Source organism: Biomphalaria glabrata, chromosome 12 (genome assembly GCF_947242115.1).
Source record: "Biomphalaria glabrata chromosome 12, xgBioGlab47.1, whole genome shotgun sequence".
Classification (NCBI taxonomy): domain Eukaryota; kingdom Metazoa; phylum Mollusca; class Gastropoda; family Planorbidae; genus Biomphalaria; species Biomphalaria glabrata.
The window spans coordinates 22,595,010-22,614,587 of NC_074722.1; the positions used below are offsets into that span (position 1 = coordinate 22,595,010).

Sequence of the window (19,578 nt, forward strand, 5' to 3'; positions counted from 1 at the left end):
TCAGCCCGTGAATTGTATCTGTTACGAGGAAATGAAACGGCCCGTTGTATCTGTTACGAGGAAATGAAACGGCCCGTTGTATCTGTTACGAGGAAATGAAACGGCCCGTTGTATCTGTTACGAGGAAATGAAACGGCCCGTTGTATCTGTTACGAGGAAATGAAACGGCCCGTTGTATCTGTTACGAGGAAATGAAACGGCCCGTTGTATCTGTTACGAGGAAATGAAACGGCCCGTTGTATCTGTTACGAGGAAATGAAACGGCCCGTTCTCTTTCTCTTCTCTCTCTGAAACAAAAATTTCCTTATTTTTTCACCCTGCGCATCGTGATTACTCCGACATAGATATTTGACTTGATTCATAAAGCCTACACACACGACACACACACGACACACACACACACACACACACACATGCTTTTGACCCGTGAATTTTTGTTTTAATTTCACTTATACACTCCCCCCCCCCCTCCCGCCAACAACAAAAAGTGAGTCCTGCGTACAATCTCTCACTTTTGTCCTCTTTCTGAATTCAATATTTATAAAACCCTATGTTACGTTGGAGTAAATAAATAAAATTGATAGGACCTACCAGAATTCACGGGCTAAAAGCGTATGTGTGTATGTGTATCTGGAGGGGCGTTTTAGAGCTGATCTTTCTAAATCAAGTCAAACGTCTATGTCGGAGAAATGTCGATGCACAGGGTGAACACAAATGTGGGTTCCAGAGAGAGAGAGAAATAAATGTAGGTGTGGGTTACGGGAATGGAGCATTCAATTGAGGCCTTCGCAAATGCATTTTTTCCTTCTAGGCCTAAGACTGATGGTCTAAAGAAATGTTTGCGGCGTCTAGTACCGTACATAGCTAACTAACCAAACGTGCTATATATAGAATTCAAAAGCTGAAAAGTGTGTGCTGAAGGGACGATCAGCCGGAGGTGCTAATAAAAACTTTAGGGGCTGTCACTGTGATACCCAAGAGGCGAGTGTCTGAAAGCGAGAGTGTCTGTGTGTGTGTGAACTTGTAACTCACTTTTAGCAATAACATTACAAAATAAAATTTAAAAAACAATTAAGTTTTTGATTTTCTTAACTTCAACCAGGAGATGGCTCAGAGAGAGCAGACCGTCTCTTGTTAGATTGGATTTTTGTCTTGCATAGTTCCTTTATTTCTTTTACTTCGATTTTAAGACATTAAAAATAATAATAAAGTTTTAAGTGGGTTAAAAACCCAACGGTTCAGTAATTAACTAATTGATATATCTCTTAAATATAGTTATCACTATATAGGATATAATTAGCAGCAGCAGGCGACTTCCAAACGAGACTGAGGGAGACAACAAAAAAAGAACCCTACTGCCGAAGACAGACGTAGACGGCGTAAAGAGAACCAGCAGATAACAGTCAACATGTCCGCCATGGATGTGCTGATCACAGCTAGGATTGCGTTCTGAAAATAATACATAGAATATTTTCATACTTTTGAAAGCGAACCCTTTGTTTTTATTATTAAATATAACAATCAATATACGAATACCCTTGTACGATTTTCTTAAAACTGGACTGTCTCAAAAAGTATTTGTCATTCTCAGGAATTATTGTTGCATAGTTGTACTAAGGAGAAATAGTATGCTATAAACTCTCCATTATCTATACAATCCAGCCAGTGGCATGCACTCCCAACACCCCTTACAGTCCAACTCCTGGTCATCACATGCGGCTCAGGTACTATACTTGGCAGAGCTCATTGCAAGAAAAGAGGTAAAGGTGAGTAACTGGCTGCAAGCAAAACTTTTGGGCACGAAGGGCGAGTTATGTCACTTGATCTTGTTTAACCCCAAACGTTGCCCGTGCGACAGAATGGTTAATATATCCTTAGAGTGAGATAAATATTTCTATTTTGTTGTAGACATGAATCGAAGTCTGATAGTACGGACAAGGTGAAGATTATATATTATTATTATTATTATTATTATTATTATTAAACCTTTCTTTGTAAAAAAAAAAAGTTGTTTTCATTCTGTGATGTTTCTTTTAATCATACGCATTCTTTTTATAGGCACTATATAACCCTATAGTGTTACATGTGTAACTGTTAGTTATTATATTATTGTATAGTTATAGCAATAGTTTATTGCGGTCAGAGCTGCAAACGTTGATAAGACTTATCTACTATAAGTTTTGAATGAGTCTACAGCTCTCTATCTGCACCGGAGAGATAAACACGGAGTTCAAGATAAACAACTCAATGTTTAGTTTTTTTTTATAATGTCAATGATGCTACGCTGGTAAGTCAATATTGTTTAGGATTATATACATGTAGATATTTCAAGTGGAAGTCGAACTTAGATCCGTTACTGTGCTGATTCAGTTCAATGATACAAGAAACTGTAGGGCCACATAGTACTTAGTGTGAAACGTAGAGTGTATCGAGACTGTAGGGCCACATAGTACTTAGTGTGAAACGTAGAGTGTATCGAGACTGTAGGGCCACATAGTACTTAGTGTGAAACGTAGAGTGTATCGAGACTGTAGGGCCACATAGTACTTAGTGTGAAACGTAAAGTGTATCGAGCTCAACCATTTTGTATCCATACAAATGTAAATGGTGAAGAAATGTCACGAGCTCTCTTTGTGATAGCTATTTTAATTCTCATGTACGTTTCTTTGACACACTTTGAAGAAAGACTAAAACATTTGTTGTGATTACAAGGGGACTCTTTTCTTATTTAAAGACAACACAACAAGTCTTTAGAATGAAGTTGTAAAGTGATCCGGACCACTCTCTCTAGTTTCAAACTGACTTAATTAGAGATGGACTGTTAAGGGTTAATGATTTTATTTAAACACAATATTTTCAGACGACCGCCTAAAAGAAAAGTTTCAAGCTATCCGTCTGTTGTGTTAATTATACACTCCTGGACAAGAATTTCACCTGAATAATCCAGCAGGATTCTAACTCGTGACTACTGTAAAGACAGTCAATAAGTCTTTACAGATTTGACAGTCAACTTAAATATGAAAACTATACATCTCAATGGTTGTTTTTAATGAAGAGTTTGCCAAACTGTTTTCTAATGTTTCACGAGACATGAATATATGATCTACAAACTAGTGCAGTAATTAACTAGTAGAGAAATAATTAGGAAGTAATTAACTAGTAGAGAAATAATTAGGAAGTAATTAACTAGTAGAGAAATAATTAGGAAGTAATTAACTAGTAGAGAAATAATTAGGAAGTAATTAACTAGTAGAGAAATAATTAGGAAGTAATTAACTAGTAGAGAAATAATTAGGAAGTAATTAACTAGTAGAGAAATAATTAGGAAGTAATTAACTAGTAGAGAAATAATTAGGAAGTAATTAACTAGTAGAGAAATAATTAGGAAGTAATTAACTAGTAGAGAAATAATTAGGAAGTAATTGCAGTAAATAAAATTAAAATTGAGGTTATTAATTCTTCTTGGTAACGAAACTATCACTATGAAATTTACACTTATTTAAATTCTGACTCTAATTTTAAACAAATACCATTAATTTCTGCAAGTGTACGAAGTGTTACGTTTAAAAAAGTTTGGAAACACTGTATTCATGCATACCAACCACAAATACCCAAAGGAGACTCTGTGCCACATCCTTGTGACACTTTTTCTATGTACTACAAAATACTGCCGATATGACTTTGAATTCTATTTTGAATAAAAGCCAATCTAGGTTTTACAAATAAAAAGGTTAATACGGTAATGCTACTCTCATTAAGGCAGTTATTACAAAATATACTATTTTATTACAGTTCTTCTATCGAGCTTCTATTCAGCTTGCACATTCTTCATCGGATTATGAAACAAGCAAAAAAAAACATGACAGTCTTTTATATCTTTTGAAATAAAATTACTAACTAACGGTGAAACAGCCAATTGTAATGTTACAAAGTATAATTTTTAAAAAGTTGAACTGGACAATGTAGTATATATCTTGAAGTTGAACACACATACGTCTGCGGGTACTCCAGAATGTATTTCTTTAAGAGTTCAGTAAATCAATACATTTTGCGCACCGTCTTCTAAGTCTGGATTTAGAGGCCTAGCATTAGAATTGTATTTACTCTGAGTAGATGTATACATACGCTTTAACCAGCAATTACTTTTATGGATAGGAAGGGATTTGGGCGGGGTAAAATGTTTCATTATTTATTTATCATTAATATCATTATTAATTCTCAAGATGGACGGGTAGAAGCACTCTTGTATTCAGTTAGACCAGAGTTATTATGTCCAAGTTCAAATCTCCTGCAAGACGTCAGAAGATGGAAGCGAGCAGGGTTTCAATTCAGGACCATCATGACCACAGGCAGCCAAGATAACATTTATTGCAATCGTCGAATTTATTTATTCCTTTTTGTGAAACGTTTTTAGATACTATATTTTGTAAAAGACTTGTCCTATAGATGTATTCAATTTTGTTATTGTACTACCAATGTAACGTGTAACAAAAAAAAGTACAGGTTGATCTCAGACGTTCTATTGACCTCAGCTGTCCTGTGGCAGGTAGTATCTTCCTATCCGACATACCAACAACAAATACCCAATGGAGACTCTGTGCCACATCCCTGCAAGCCCAACACTTTTTGGGCAGGAGTGGGGCATCAGAACGACCAGGGCTCAGGAGAAAGAAATGCTTTTGGACGAGATTTTGAGAGAGAAGGCAAAGTGAGTGAAATGTTTCTAGTCAATGTTTCATTTAAATGTTTCCAGCAAATGATTCTACTAAACGTCTACAGTAATAAACACGTTTGAACATTGAAAGAATTATTTACTCAAACTTTGTTCTGTCTATTTCTACTTTCACTTGTAGATTTGGACGCAATCACTATGTCATTTAGATTCTGACGGAGATGGACTAACCAACGGTCAAGAGCTAGGTGACCCAGAGTGCGTGTGGACTCCAAACACCTTGCCCAGTAGACAAGTTGGTCTGAGCAATCCAGGTGACAACTTGGCAAATTAAGTTCAAATTACGAAATTCCTTCTTTATGCCCGTTATAGTGCCATCCCTGTCACGTGTTTTATTTGACTTGAAGATCTTGATGATATAAACTTGTGACATAAGCGGCTCCGGAGGTGCCTTGATTATAGTTCAAACACTCAAACACTTTAATAATCAATGAAGTAACAAAGTGCTGATATGTTTTTCTTGAGTTTTAATTAATGTAAACTTGAACTTGAAATGATAAATGTATGTACAAAAATATATATAACAGATACAGGATTCAGTGAAAATGATCAATAAACTGGGTAACTATTTACTTTAAAAACTCTCCCGTCTCAAGTTAACACTCCGCCTTTTATATCTTTCTTTAGAATAAAGAACCGTGACATCTCAATACCCATCCTTGACTCCTTGACCAGTTTACATTTAATTTTCCTTTTAATTGTTTTTGTAATTTAACCTACGTTAATTATGTTTCCCTGCTGTAGCCTTGAACTAAGTTTTAATCGGCGTCTTTCTGGCATTAAAGCGTGGGTACGTTGACCTGATTTGAGATAGGTGCAATGTCCTCATTTTGTGAACAATGAGGTGTCACTAGGGACGTGACAATTACAGTTTAAATGTGCTTCTCATGGAATATATACAAAATATAAGCATCACATTTCCACACTGTTTTGTGAAACGGGAGTAATGCTCAGAAAGCAACTAGGCAAGTGTTATATATTGAAACCAATAATTGTGCATGCTTTTCAAGCCATGTCCTTACTGTCTACGTTTGTAATACAGTGACACCCAAGTTTTATCGTTTAATAGCCGGATCTGACCCGCGCTCTGCGGGTTAACCCGATTTGTAAAAGAGTTTCGCTCTTTAATAGAGATAAATTTAGATATTTTCTTTTATTTTTAGCCCCCCTCCCATCCGGTTCGCCTGTGGAAAGGACATCAAACATTCACTAAGGTCTCCGCCATGATCTAAGGAACATTTATGCCAAGTTTTATCAAGATTGGTCAAACGGTTTTGATTTCAATGCAGAACATACATATATACACACGCCTTCCATTCTGCTTTATATATTAAAATTGTGGGTGGTAAGGAAACTATTTTGAATGAATTTTGTTTCCTGTCATTAGGCATCTGCGACCCTTGGGACTCTCCTGTCTGTTTCTCAAACAACATTACAAGCGTTAAATACCAGACTCAAGAGGAATGGATGCGAGACATGTGTAGGGCTGGTCCATTGCTTTGCCCAGGCCTGAACGAGTCGGGTGAGTATCTGGCGAGATGTAGGTAGTTCTAGGTAGAAGAAATTACTATAGTTTAGTTTTGTGCCCTGCTTAATCTTACATCTGTGTTTCAGACGTACACCAGGTGGCGCTGACTATTGACAACGGAACTCAGGTTCCTTTCATGGATAAAACGTATTACTGCCAGATATTTGACTTGGAAAGTCACATGACCATTCCTGGAAACTATCAGATAATTGCCGTGGAACCGGTCATTGACAATGCCCAAGTCCTTCATCATATTGCTCTGTTTGGATGTGATGGTCAGTTTGGAAGCAGTAAATACGCAAACACGAACAGATTTTTTTTCTTTACTAGATGAATAATGAGTGTATAAATTGAAAAAAAAAATCGAGCTTACTATTGTTGGATAATTCGTGTTTGATCTACTATAGGCTGAACATGGTACAAGTGAATGTTTCCTGTCTTCTCTTTGTAACAGTTGGTAGACTAACAGGTTGTTTGATCTATGAATGAATCTGATTCTACTGTGTTGACAATGCAGTCACATTTTTTCTTTTCGTTTTTTAAAGCACAGAACAAACGGAATCATTCAATATCTAAGTCTAATCTAATGTACTTATAAATTTATAAAGACGAAATGTAATTAAACGCAAAAATGTTTCTAAAGAAAAATTGATTAAAACACGCGATAGATGTAAGACTTTTTGAGCTCCCCAGCCCTGCATATAAGCTTGCAACGATAAAGTATTACAGCACACCAGTTATACTAGCATACAAGATGACCTACGTATATTTGTTCTGTTGTGTAGTACAAAAACCTTCTCTTGTGATCTCGTCTGCTTGTTGTGGCCAAACTTCAAAAAGGATCCCATAGGTTGTGTTTGGAACAGAACAACAAGGACTAACCCTAACCTTTATTTGCCTCATCAAATGTTGTGTCGCCATTAGATTTGGTTGAAACATCGAATTATAAATAGTAACTTCCATTGGGGTGCAAATTCGAGTGATTGACCCCCTCCACCATTAATTTAGCGTGCCCGTTTGAGTTGACCTGGTATTTAACATATTTAATCTGACTTTCAGATGTGCAGCCCGCTAGTCCAGCTCCGTTTGATTGTGGCGTGTTCCCATCTATCAGTTGCCATACCTTCATTACGATCTGGACTATTGGAAGTCCGGGAGACTGTTTTCATCCAGACACAGGCATTTCTGTTGGAAGCGGCGGATTCACCAAGTTTGCAGTGCAGGCGAGTGAGTTGTTTGGTTTGAAGAGAAGCAGCGCATTGAGACTCAGGACAAGAAAAGGCTCACGTGTGTGCGTGTGTGTGTGTGTGAGAGAGAGAGAGAGAGAGGGGTATTTTTAAAGCTGCAATACTTATATAACTTCGTATAGAAATAGTGGAATTGAGTTTGAGATCAAATACAATGTACAGAGCTGTAGTTTGGACTCAAGGGGGATGTTTGGCATTAGTTTGGAAGCTCGGAGATTTTTGTGTGTGTAAGTTTCGGTTTATTAATAATAATAATAATTTTATTTATAAAGCGCTGTTAACAAACAAAATGTAGGCTCAAGGCGCTGTAACAACATTACAAACATAAACACAACTGCTAGTATAACAGTTAATCTAAAAAAGTTTTAAACAAGTAGGTCTTAATGTTCTTCTTAAAAGTGGTATAGCATGTTGTCTGTCTGAGATCAATGGGGAGTGAGTTCCAAACCTTTGGTCCGTGAACTGAAAAAGCACGCAGACCGTAGCTTTTGAGGGAGAAACGTGGCACTACTAAAAGCGTTGAGTCCATTGAGCGCAGGGTTCTCTGGGGGACATATGGAGTAATCAGTTCGCTAAGGTACAAGGGCATCTCATTGTTATATATACACTGATGACAAAGTGTGGCGACCTTGTAATCGATTCTCGCTTTCACGGGAAGCCAATGGAGCGTGCGCAAGAGCGTAGTAGCAGAATCTTGTCTAGTTTTTTTAAGGACTATTCGAGCGGCGTTGTTCTGTATACGTTGCAGCTTGGCTATTTTGTCATATTTTCTATAGTTATTCGCCACCCGGGGGTCAAGGCCCAAAAAAAACCTCACAAATAACATTTTCTCTTCCTAAAACTTTAACAAGTAAACTTACACTGTGACATTATTTCTAGTCCAAAAGTTTCAATTAAAGAAAAGAACATATGTATGATTTATTCTTACAGTTTGATTGCTCTTACCTTTCCCATTATCATGCGTGTTGTATTTACAATATTTTTTTGTTAAATGTGTGGATTTGTAGAATTCTCTTTCGACAAAAAACTAAGTATAGATTTTACCTACAATATGGTAATTCGTCGATTCACAAGATTTCACGTCATTTCGTTATTTTATCATTTAACTCTTTTTTTTTCTCTCATTCTTTACTTCTTTACTTCTTTTCCTACTCAAAACTCAAACTCTTTTTTTCTAACTAAAATGAAATGTAATAACTGAACACGTACACATTTTGTTTCCCAATGTTTAGCTGTTCTGGAACAATCCAAGCGGTAGAGATGATTTGTTAGACAGTTCTGGTGTCAAGATTTACTACACAGAGAAACGGTAAAATAGTTTATTCTATGTAATGACGTCATTTAAAAATGTTTATAGAATTGTGTTTAGAATTCTCATGACGTATCAAAGTGCATAAACTGCAAGTCCAGCCGGACTATTATGGAACTTTGATTGGCCTTCCTAGTGAGACAGATGGCTTTCGAATAATATCTAAATTTTTTAGATTCCATTCGATTTGCCTGTCTTGCCATGCTGTACGTTTGTTCTTTCATTATTATTACAAAGAATACATCAATCAGTCTGTGTGTCTTGTAAATAGTTGGAACACGTTATTTCTCCCACACCCATTCTTGAGTCAAATTTAAACTTTGAACAATTATTCATTGACGTAGACAATACACAATTAAATTCGTCAATTAATTTGTGGTTATCACTTCTTTTGTTTTATACAAACAAGGGAAATTAATCCTTTAGTATTCACAGATATGTTGAGTTTTGTCCCCTTAAGTAATTGTACACATTATTTTTCCCACAACATTTCTCGGATCAAGTTGAAACTTTAAACAATTATTTATCGTGAGCCTACCTAACAAAACATGAATCAATTTAAAAATTAACCAAATAGTCGATTAATTATGGTTAATTAATTATTTTATTTGTTATCGAAAAGGGAAATTTCTTGAGTAATATAGTTGTAAGTGCGGCGTTCTTCCCCTTAGATATGATTTTAAAAAAAATATTTTGCTTGTTTATTTATTGATTATTTTACATTTTTTCTGACTATGCTCCTATCTACTTTTGTTTTAAATTCTAAAACGAATATAATGAATGTTGCAACAATGTAACATTGTTCTAGAGAGACTGATAGAGGAAGGTTTTTGGAAACATGCCAGTACGATTGCTACGACCCATAACGTTAAATTGCTCTATGATACTATATGTCAAGAGTTTTAAGGTCGCTAATATATGCATGTATCTTCGTAAGCGTTTCGTCAGCAACAATTGTTTTTGTTTGTTTGTAAAAAAAAACTCCAGCACGCAGTACACGTATGCTTGTTTCTCAAACATCTAGGAGACCCTATGAACTGGGTTTACTGAAGATTGGCCACGAGTCTTTCTTGGTTCCGCCAAACCATCCGGCCGTGTCCTTCAAGTCAACCTGTACTTCAGTATGCACCAAAAGTCTATTCAATGGTACAGTCTACGTCACCATGGCCTGGAACCACATGCATTATATAGGTAAGTGAGTAGACTTAAATAAATTCAACTCTAATTTCTTCTTCAGTATTTTCTATTTGTTGCAACTCTAAAAATGCTAAATTTCTGAAATCAATCATAACAATGGCTACTAGATTTATAGGATAACAGTAAATTATCAACTGATAATAGGCCTTGATTTGATTTAAGGTAAAAACAGGCAAACATTTCAAGGATTGACATAATATGATTTGTACTGTAATAAATTATAAACTAGTAATAAGAAATCAAACTAAATAGCAACTAATGTTGAAAGAATAGGAAGTTATCAGAGTCTAATTATATTGAAAACATTTGTTCTAAAAAATCTCTTAAAGCCAAAACATTTTCTAAGGAGTCATTATATTTCTGTGCTACTAAATGCACATTTGAAACAACCTTACAGTTATCTTACTACTTACATATTATTTGCGTATAATGGAATCCACATTTCTTTTCAATCACTAGGAAAACAAATGCAAGTCCAAGTGCTCAGAAATAAGACGGACATTCAGTATTTGACTTTCGATCCAATATACAACTTTGATAGCCCGCAGATTCACGTATTGTAAGATCGAGAGATTTATAATTTGTTAAAAATATTTATAATTAAAATGGTCAATTCAAACAGCTGAAAGTTCTAAAACAAACAAAAAATCTGTTGACAATTTCTCTAGGACAACTCTGACAGTTTCTGCCAACTTTCAAAATGAACTGTGCGTAAAAAAAGCAAATAGAAGATCCAGGACATAAAGATGTAACGGGAACGTTTCAGTCCGTACAGAGCTCATTTGTAGATTTAGTAATGAAGTTGAGAAAACATGGGCGACATCAAGTAGTGACAAGATATTTCAACGACCCCAGTCTCCCAGGATGTTAGGGAATACATTGACGTCACTTTTTATTTTGGAATTATATGCTCATTGAGCTAAACATTGAGAGTACTAAGTTAAGAGACTAATGACAAGGCAAGTCTAGAGGGCTGCCTGGTTGTGTTGTATGCACTTCAGATCGTCTTTACGATGGTCTCGAGTTCGAATCCTGCCCGTTGCAACCTCTTACTGTCCTGTAGAACGTCAGGGCTGGGAACATAATACTCTTCATTTCAGAAGGAATGTCACAAACAGACTCTGTTCAACAAAACATGATAAAATAAGATAGACCTGACATTTTAGACTAAAAAAGATAAAATAAGATAGACTTGACACTTTAGACTAAAACATGATAAATTAAGATAGACTTGACATTTTAGACTAAAACATGATAAAATAAGATAGACTTGACATTTTAGACTAAAACATGATAAAATAACATGGACATAACATTTTAGAATTTACTTATACATGAGATCTCTACATAAATTCTTCTGTAATCTTTTTCTTATAAAATGGAATGAATGTACCTCTTATATTTGTACTTGAACAAACACTTCAGCCAAGAGAAGCCTTTCCAACTGTATCCAGGAGATGAGATCATCACTACCTGCATCTACAACTCACAAGACCTGAGCTGGACGACGCCATGGGGTGAAGCCACTACAGAAGAAATGTGCTACGGATTCTTGGTCTACTATCCTAAAGAAAACGCCCTGAAAACTTCTTGCGTGACACTTGGACCTGATGTCAAGTCAGTGATGACTAACATAATAGTACTTAAATCTTGTTTTTAAAAAGGAAGAAAGAGAAAGAAAGAGAGAGAGAGAGGGGGGGGGGAAGAAAAGGAGAGGCAGATAGAGAGAGAAGAGAGGAAAAAAAAACATGGAAAAAAATTACGGTAAAAAAAAACTGTCAAAGTTTCCGTAGTTTCCTGGAAGATCGTTAAAACGGGAAGGAAAGAGGAAACCAAGACTCAACAGGAAAAGTTTTTTTTAGTACAAAAATAAATATACAAAAATTGGATTACAAAAAATATTATGAAATGAACATTAATGCATATGTATTGAAATGTGGGGTGTAGATAACAGGCTTAAAAGGTAAGTCCAGTGGTGATAACCTTAAATCTGGTCTCTAACACGACTAAATGAACTAGTCCCCTTCGACTCACATAAATAAGAAGTGGTATCGACTCTCTTGAAGCAACTCCTAGTTCTTACTGTCGATAGTGTTACAATGAAAGCAACTTGCATTCTTTTCTCTCAGCTACTGTGACAACAGCACGTTCCACGGTTGTTCCGACCTGCAGAGATTCTCCAGCCCATTCTTTCTCTCGGACGCCGACTTCTACCAAGACATCCTTCACAACTGCCGTACGTTTAGTCCTTGTGTTGAGGAGTGCACCAACACTATAGTCCAGCTTAAGAAGAACGATCCTTGCTTTCAAGATGAACTGTTTGATTTTATCAAGGTACGTGTACAACAAAACCAGTTTAGAAAGAGGCGGTGGGAGGAGCTAAAGTATGGAGTATATTGATTATAAAAATAAATGTGGGATGTGTGGCTGAGGCATAAATCGATTGGCTGCTTATCAAGAGGGATCGAGTCCGAATCTTTAAACTGAGTTTAGTTTATTGAGCGCCAAAAAGTAGCACAAAAACCTTCTCCCAGAGCCCCCCCTCACATACGTCCACAAAAGAGATTAGATTAGATCACACTAGTCAGACTACCACTGAGCAGACGTGAGACACGCGTCACAACAACAGGCTTTTTTTAATGACCGGAAAGGATCATGTTTTAAAACAATTATTTAATATTTAAAACATTTGATAATCAAGAGTACTTGTCTAGAAGTCCTTTCTATCTATCCTCAGGGCTGGCCCTAACAATATCGGGGCCCTATACAAAACGGATTGCGCGGGGCCCAGTCTGAGTAGGGATAAGCAGCATAATGTCAAAATTAAGATTATGTATTTAAAAATAAAATTCATCTTTGCAATAAATTTTTATGAAATGAAAGCTGACAAAGATGTTTTTTTTTTATCGCGCTTTTTGTGGGCACACCAAAATGACACTACTTTCAGGAGATTTTTGTGACTTTTCAGGAGATTTTTGTGACTTTTCAGGAGATTTTTGTGACTTTTCAGGAGATTTTTGTGACTTTTCAGGAGATTTTTGTGACTTTTCAGGAGATTTGTGTGACTTTTCAGGAGATTTGTGTGACTTTTCAGGAGATTTTTGTGACTTTTCAGGAGATTTGTGTGACTTTTCAGGAGATTTGTGTGACTTTTCAGGAGATTTGTGTGACTTTTCAGGAGATTTTTGTGACTTTTCAGGAGATTTGTGTGACTTTTCAGGAGATGTTAATAATTTCAGGAAATTTCCAGAAGGCCCTGGAAAATCGGAGGCCGCGGAAACCCTGTAATTATATATGTTATAGTGTTTTAATTTAATAATTTACACTAGAATTAGCGCGGGGCCTATGAAAGTGCGGGCCCCCTGCGGCCGCATAGGTTGCAGTGGCCTAAAACCGGCATGTTTATCCTACTCTCATAAAGTAAAAGCATATATTACATACACTTTATTTTTTTTTTTGGGGGGGGGGGTGAGAAGTCTAGCATGTGTTATATGTAAATTCATATCACGTCTGTGTGGTTTTTTTTTCCACGTTCAGGACCAAATGTTGAACACCAATCCCATTGGTCAAGACATGATGGCTCGCATAGCTTCCTGCCAGAGACAAGTGGATAGTGTTTTCAACATTTCAAGGAATACTAGAACATAATAGCTCACATCTCCCCTGGATGTTTCCTAGAGATTGACTTGTTGCCTTCGACAAATTGACTTCAAATTATTCAAATAAATGTACTTATTATTTTTAGGTTATGTTTCTTGGTCTAAAACGTATATCAACTTACTTTCATTGTCTGTCTGTCTGTCTGTCTGTCTCCCATACCCATTCTAGGATCAAATTGAAACTTTGCACAATTATTCATTGACGTAGCCAATACATGAATCAATTAAAAAAAACAATTAGTCAATTAATTACTGGCTTGTAATTATTTTGTGTTCATATATATATATGATTATGAAACAAATGCAAAATATTGGGAATATGGCAGTTTTGTACTTTTCAAAACTAAAGATCATAATTATATATTGGCTGAAATGTTAGTCCTAGAATTTATAGCTCAATTGCCGCCATTTTTTTTTCACATAGATATAGTACATCAAACCTATTTGACTCCCCCCAAATAAAAATAACTTCCTACTTCCAGTCTCTATTTATTTATGTCTATGGTTCAATATGTCAGGTTTTGTCTCCTTAAATTTCTCTTTCACCCATTCTCGGATCAAGTTGAAACTTTAAAAAATATGAATCAATTAAAAAGTAACAATTAATCAATTATTGGTAATTATTTTTTTTAGATCGATAACTTCTACATTGTTGAGTGATTTACATATAGTTGTAAGTGCGGACCCTTCCCTTTAGATAAGATATGATTTTTTTAAAGGTTTTTAAATATTTTATTGGTTGTTTTATTTTCTAATTGTCTTTGCCTCTGCTAGAACCAACAAATCATAACTTATTTTCTGCCAAAGCCATGCCAGCATTAACTGGGAGAGATGAAGAAAATCTTATATTTATTGTTATTTATAAATCTTGTCTCCCCTGTGTTCTTCTCCATAATTTACCAAACGAGCGAGTTGATTCTTGACAGGTTCAAGAATTATTGGTAGATGTAACAAGAAGAAAGGGGGAGGGTATCTTTTCTAGAGTTTACCCCTCTCCAGGCCTCACCATCACAAGCGTTAAAGAGGAAGAGGATTATGTTAGTATAAGTGTCCAGCAGAGGAGACTAGGCCACAGGATAATAAACAAAACATCAAACAATATGGTACGATAATTGAAACTAAATCATTAGTAAATGTTTTTTTCTTTTTTTTAAAGGGGCTTTTTACGTTTCTGTTTAATACCGAAGTTAACATTTGAAGTTATTTTCATGGGAGGTGACTCGTCATTCTGACGAGACTATTACCCTTTACAATGTTCGTAACTCTGCATAAACACATATAAGTATATAAAACATATAACTAAGCCAGCACATACAGATATAAAACACATAACTCTGTGCCATTTTACGTCTCGAGAAACATTGTAATCCCTTTGAAACTTCTTGTGTGACTTGATACACAGCTGAGGTCATAGGCTGATATAAAACATACAAGTACATAATTGAACATAACACACACAAGTATATAAAACTCATTAAAATCCTACTATAAGATCATGAATATGCCTTTGCCAGCAGCACCATCAAGATCCAGATTGCGTTATGTCATCAGCTCATAAGAATAAACGCCTGGATCAACTGTGGATTGGCATTGGCTAGAATAAACGCATGGATCAACTGTGGATTGGCATTGGCTAAAATAAACGCCTGGATCAGCTGTGGCTTGGAATTGGCTAGAATAAACGCCTGGATCAGCTGTGGATTGGCATTTGCTAGAATAAACGCCTGGATCAACTATGGATTGGCATTGGCTAGAATAAACGCCTGGATCAACTGTGGCTTGGCATTGGCTAGAATAAACGCCTGGATCAACTGTGGCTTGGCATTGGCTAGAATAAACGCCTGGATCAGCTGTGGATTGGCATTTGCTAGAATAAACGCCTGGATCAACTATGGATTGGCATTGGCTAGAATAAACGCCTGGATCAGCTGTGGCTTGGCATTGGCTAGAATAAACGCCTGGATCAACTGTGGCTTGGCATTGGCTAGAATAAACGCCTGGATCAACTGTGGCTTGGCATTGGCTAGAATAAACGCCTGGATCAACTGTGGCTTGGCATTGGCTAGAATAAACGCCTGGATCAACTATGGATTGGCATTGGCTAGAATAAACGCCTGGATCAACTGTGGCTTGGCATTGGCTAGAATAAACGCCTGGATCAACTGTGGCTTGGCATTGGCTAGAATAAACGCCTGGATCAACTGTGGCTTGGCATTGGCTAGAATAAACGCCTGGATCAACTGTGGCTTGGCATTGGCTAGAATAAACGCCTGGATCAACTATGGATTGGCATTGGCTAGAATAAACGCCTGGATCAACTGTGGATTGGCATTGGCTAAAATAAACGCCTGGATCAACTGTGGCTTGGCATTGGCTAGAATAAACGCCTGGATCAACTGTGGATTGGCATTGGCTAGAATACAAAGAGAGGAATGGAACGTTCTAGAAAAAGCCTACCCTCTATGGACACGTCCGTTGGTTGTAGATGTCTTCACCCTACCCTCTCGTCTAAATCGCACAAAGTTCTTCAAAGTTTATGCTAAACAAATATGGCTGGTAACTTAGTATTATCATAAACACTACAAATTATAAGATAAACCAATGATAATACAGATCAGATTATCCTTTACTAATCCCTGATTGAAGCATAGCAGAAGATTTGTGTGATGGTGTGAACGTCTATGAAGACCCTTTAACTTCAAATCTTTTTTTTTTCGTAACAAGTGCAAGGGATGTCAAAGTCAGAGGCAAAATGTAATTATTTAAATAATCTAAATCGGTTCGGATTAGAATTTAGATCAAATCTGACGGACGGAATTAGATCGGATCACATCTTATCAAATCAAATAGAAGCTCCGTTTCAAGTGTTCGAAACGGAATTTATCTACTCGGATCCAATAAGATAAGATCTCATCCACATTTGAACGAATCGATCGGATTTGATCGTATCAGATGGATCGTATTGTCCTGAGTCTGTCAAGGGATACAACCCAGACCAATCTTAATAGAAGGCCTGAACACCGACCTTCAACGTCACAACATGTGGGCAGTTTAGATCAAAGCTCGTTGCCACGTCGTACATGGTCTAAACTGCCAACATGTTGTGACAATGAAGGTCAGTGTTCGGGCTTTCTATAACAAATGGTATCGATCCAACCCAAGAAGTACACACTTCTAGTGCGACATTCTATCAACTTCACTGCGAGTTTCAGGAATGTTCAGACTTCCATCCAGCCAACCCTTTTCCTTCCTATGAAGCTTGTAGGAATTGAACACAAAAAATGTTCTCACAGAAATCTCTAGACTGGCCGACTAGAATAGGTTTCATTTGGTGACAGGCAAATGTTAATGCGTCTAAAATCTATGATCATCCATTTGAAAATAAAGTTTTGCAGTCAATCTAGGTCTATTTTTGTTGATGGTTTCCCAGGTCAATGGCCGACGTTTCATCGCTTTAAATTGTTAGAGTTCGTTTTTAGGGATATTAGTTTTCATTAGAACATCTAAATAAGCTCAACTTAAAAAAATAATTTTATAACAAAAAAAAAAGTTTATAACGGCCACCTGCTGTTATAGGAACATTTACATGTATAATTATACAAAGTTGTAATAATTATCGCGCTTATACTATAGATATAGGCTATGGCCATTTTTATACTGCTTGTAATTGCTATATAATACAACCCTCTTTCAGCCAAAAGTATATGCCCGACACAATCTTTCAGTCGGTCCTATATAGTAGGCCTATATTTAAATAGGTTTATGTTAATTCTATAATCGTTTTTTTTCCACAATGCTAAGAATGATCTTACAGTAACATTTCCGTTATTCTGTACACCAGATACACCGTACAAAACCTAGCTACTGTATTTATAGTTATTCGCCATAGTTGAAAATATTTGAATGAACCAGTACTTTATAACAGATATAAGCCTCTTTATCTTTATAACCCATGTGACCCAAATCACTTTCAAAGAGTACTTTGTACTATGTGGGAAGCGTGGACGAGAGGCTAAGTGCGCTTGAACTTGGCTTGGCTTGGAGGTTCGACACCCGACTCGGGCATAGTTGTGTTTACTGAGCGCCTAAAGGCAGCACGGAAAACCTTCTCCCAGATATCCCCCCCCCCCCAACTGGTCCACAACTGAGATTGGACCAAAGCGCTCTGAGCATGAAATTAGCGCTATATAAAAGCCATAATTTATTTATTTTACTTCACTGACATTATTTAATTCTAACAGAAGTAATAGGATACAACATTTCAGACACATTTAAAAATGACTCAAAAAGACAATGTTAACAAGATTTTGTTTTCGTCTATGTCAATGTGAATATCATCGCCAAATACCTGCTGATCAATCAAGACGTCAAAAGTACAGTCAATCACACTAGCGGATCCAGAACTTTGGAGTGGGGGGGGCGATTTTTTTTCCAAACCCTAACCCTAACGCCCAGTAAACCCTAACCCTATGCATAAACGTGCGTACAGCACACATACATACACATATATATATATATATATATATATATATATATATATATATATATATGAGAATTTAAAAAAGCAGCATTCCTCAACATTCAGCGAAAAACTGGGGCAGCGCTATAAGTTTCGCTAGTGGGGTTCGGGGAGAAGCCCCGACGCCAAAAGCGTTTTCTTGCATTCTTCACTGCAGAAACGCATTCTCCTGACATCTACAGCTTATTATTCATCAATATAGTTCGGGGCAAAGCCCCGAGGCCAAAAGCGTTTTCTTGCATTTTTGAATACAGAAATGCATTCTCCTGACAAGTACAGCTCATTATTCATCAGTGAGGTTCGGGCGAAGCCCCGACGCCAAAAAGGTTTTCTTGCATACTTCACAGAAGAAACGCATTCTCTTGACCTAAAGCTGATTATTCATACTATTAAAAAGGACCTTTTGAATAATGTTGTACTTGAAAAATATTCTAATGAATTTATAGGCCCTTAATACATTGCAAATAAAACCGATTTGTTCCTTAAAAAGATAAGATACCCCACATATTTAGATTTTGGCTTTGAGGATCGCCGCCGAAAAAAAATTATTCGATGAACAATAAAATATAAGTGTAAGTTGTGAGTTATAGTCCCAAATTTATTTAACCAGAAAAAATATCAGATTGAGTAAAGGTTGGGAAAAGGCGACTATGAAATTATCATTTGGGTTTAGAACTCATCTCAATCATGACTCTTATACTGAAAAATTTCGATTGAATTCTAACTTTTCCAATGCAAAGTCTTTCTTAAAATAATTATGATAAATTCATGTGAAATTACATAAACTCTGTGTGGAAATGGGAGGGGCGGTTGAGTAAAAAGATTAATCCTCGCTCCTCTAATAATTTCTGCTAAAGATTGCATTTGGCATTAAAGAATAGGGGTGGGGCGACTAGATATAAGAATTTTTTTAATAGCATATATAAATTATATTAGTGATAGATTTTTTTATATTTTGTAATTTCTTAACTATAATACTAAAAGAAAAAGTATTGGTTTGTCCGATGGGGGAAATGCGATTGCATGTATCGCCCCTCCACCTGGTACAACCCTTTTTCATTTAAATTTACTAATGATAAAATTTGAGATTAGAGTGTGGTACGATATAATATACAATGGGTTCACATATCAATACGTAGCTTATATTATATAGATATTCAACTAATTTTGTTCACAAACTATGATTCTCCATAAAAATAGGACCGCCCCCCCACTCAGAGGGCTAGTGTGGGGAGGGCAGTACATGCAATCGCCCTCCCCCCAACCCCACCGAATCGGCCAAGATACCAGAACGGGAGCGACATAACATAAAATTTATATATTAACTCAACTAATTTTGTTCCCAAACTATGATTTCTCCATAAAAGTAGGACCGCCCCCCCCACTC

The 19,578-nt window shown here is 36.5% G+C and overlaps 1 protein-coding gene across 3 annotated transcripts; it reads left to right on the plus strand.

The window, feature by feature from the left end:
- Positions 1–1,895: 1,895 nt before the first annotated feature.
- LOC106072749 (DBH-like monooxygenase protein 1) lies at positions 1,896–13,921 on the plus strand. 3 transcript variants are annotated; one of them, XM_013233188.2, is made up of 12 exons: positions 1,896–1,939; positions 4,504–4,708; positions 4,854–4,986; positions 6,120–6,254; positions 6,347–6,535; positions 7,320–7,483; positions 8,740–8,816; positions 9,841–10,007; positions 10,473–10,572; positions 11,439–11,630; positions 12,143–12,347; positions 13,551–13,921. In XM_013233188.2, the coding sequence occupies exons 1-12, from the start codon at positions 1,911–1,913 to the stop codon at positions 13,659–13,661; spliced, it is 1,707 nt and encodes a 568-aa protein (XP_013088642.2). In that variant the 5' UTR covers positions 1,896–1,910; the 3' UTR covers positions 13,662–13,921. The 3 variants fall into 3 exon arrangements, with proteins under 3 accessions (XP_013088642.2, XP_055862726.1, XP_055862725.1); XM_056006751.1 differs by lacking the exon at positions 13,551–13,921 and adding an exon at positions 12,751–12,813; XM_056006750.1 differs by lacking the exon at positions 1,896–1,939 and adding an exon at positions 2,172–2,287.
- The last annotated feature ends 5,657 nt before the right edge of the window (positions 13,922–19,578 follow it).

Bases quoted from the DNA above. Each gene is read 5' to 3' on its own strand.
- LOC106072749 (XM_013233188.2), top strand. From the start codon at position 1,911: ATGAATCGAAGTCTGATAGTACGGACAAG. The intron at 6,255-6,346 runs GTGAGTATCTGG...TCTGTGTTTCAG, and splicing joins CCCAGGCCTGAACGAGTCGG to ACGTACACCAGGTGGCGCTG. The intron at 12,348-13,550 runs GTACGTGTACAA...TTCCACGTTCAG, and splicing joins AACTGTTTGATTTTATCAAG to GACCAAATGTTGAACACCAA.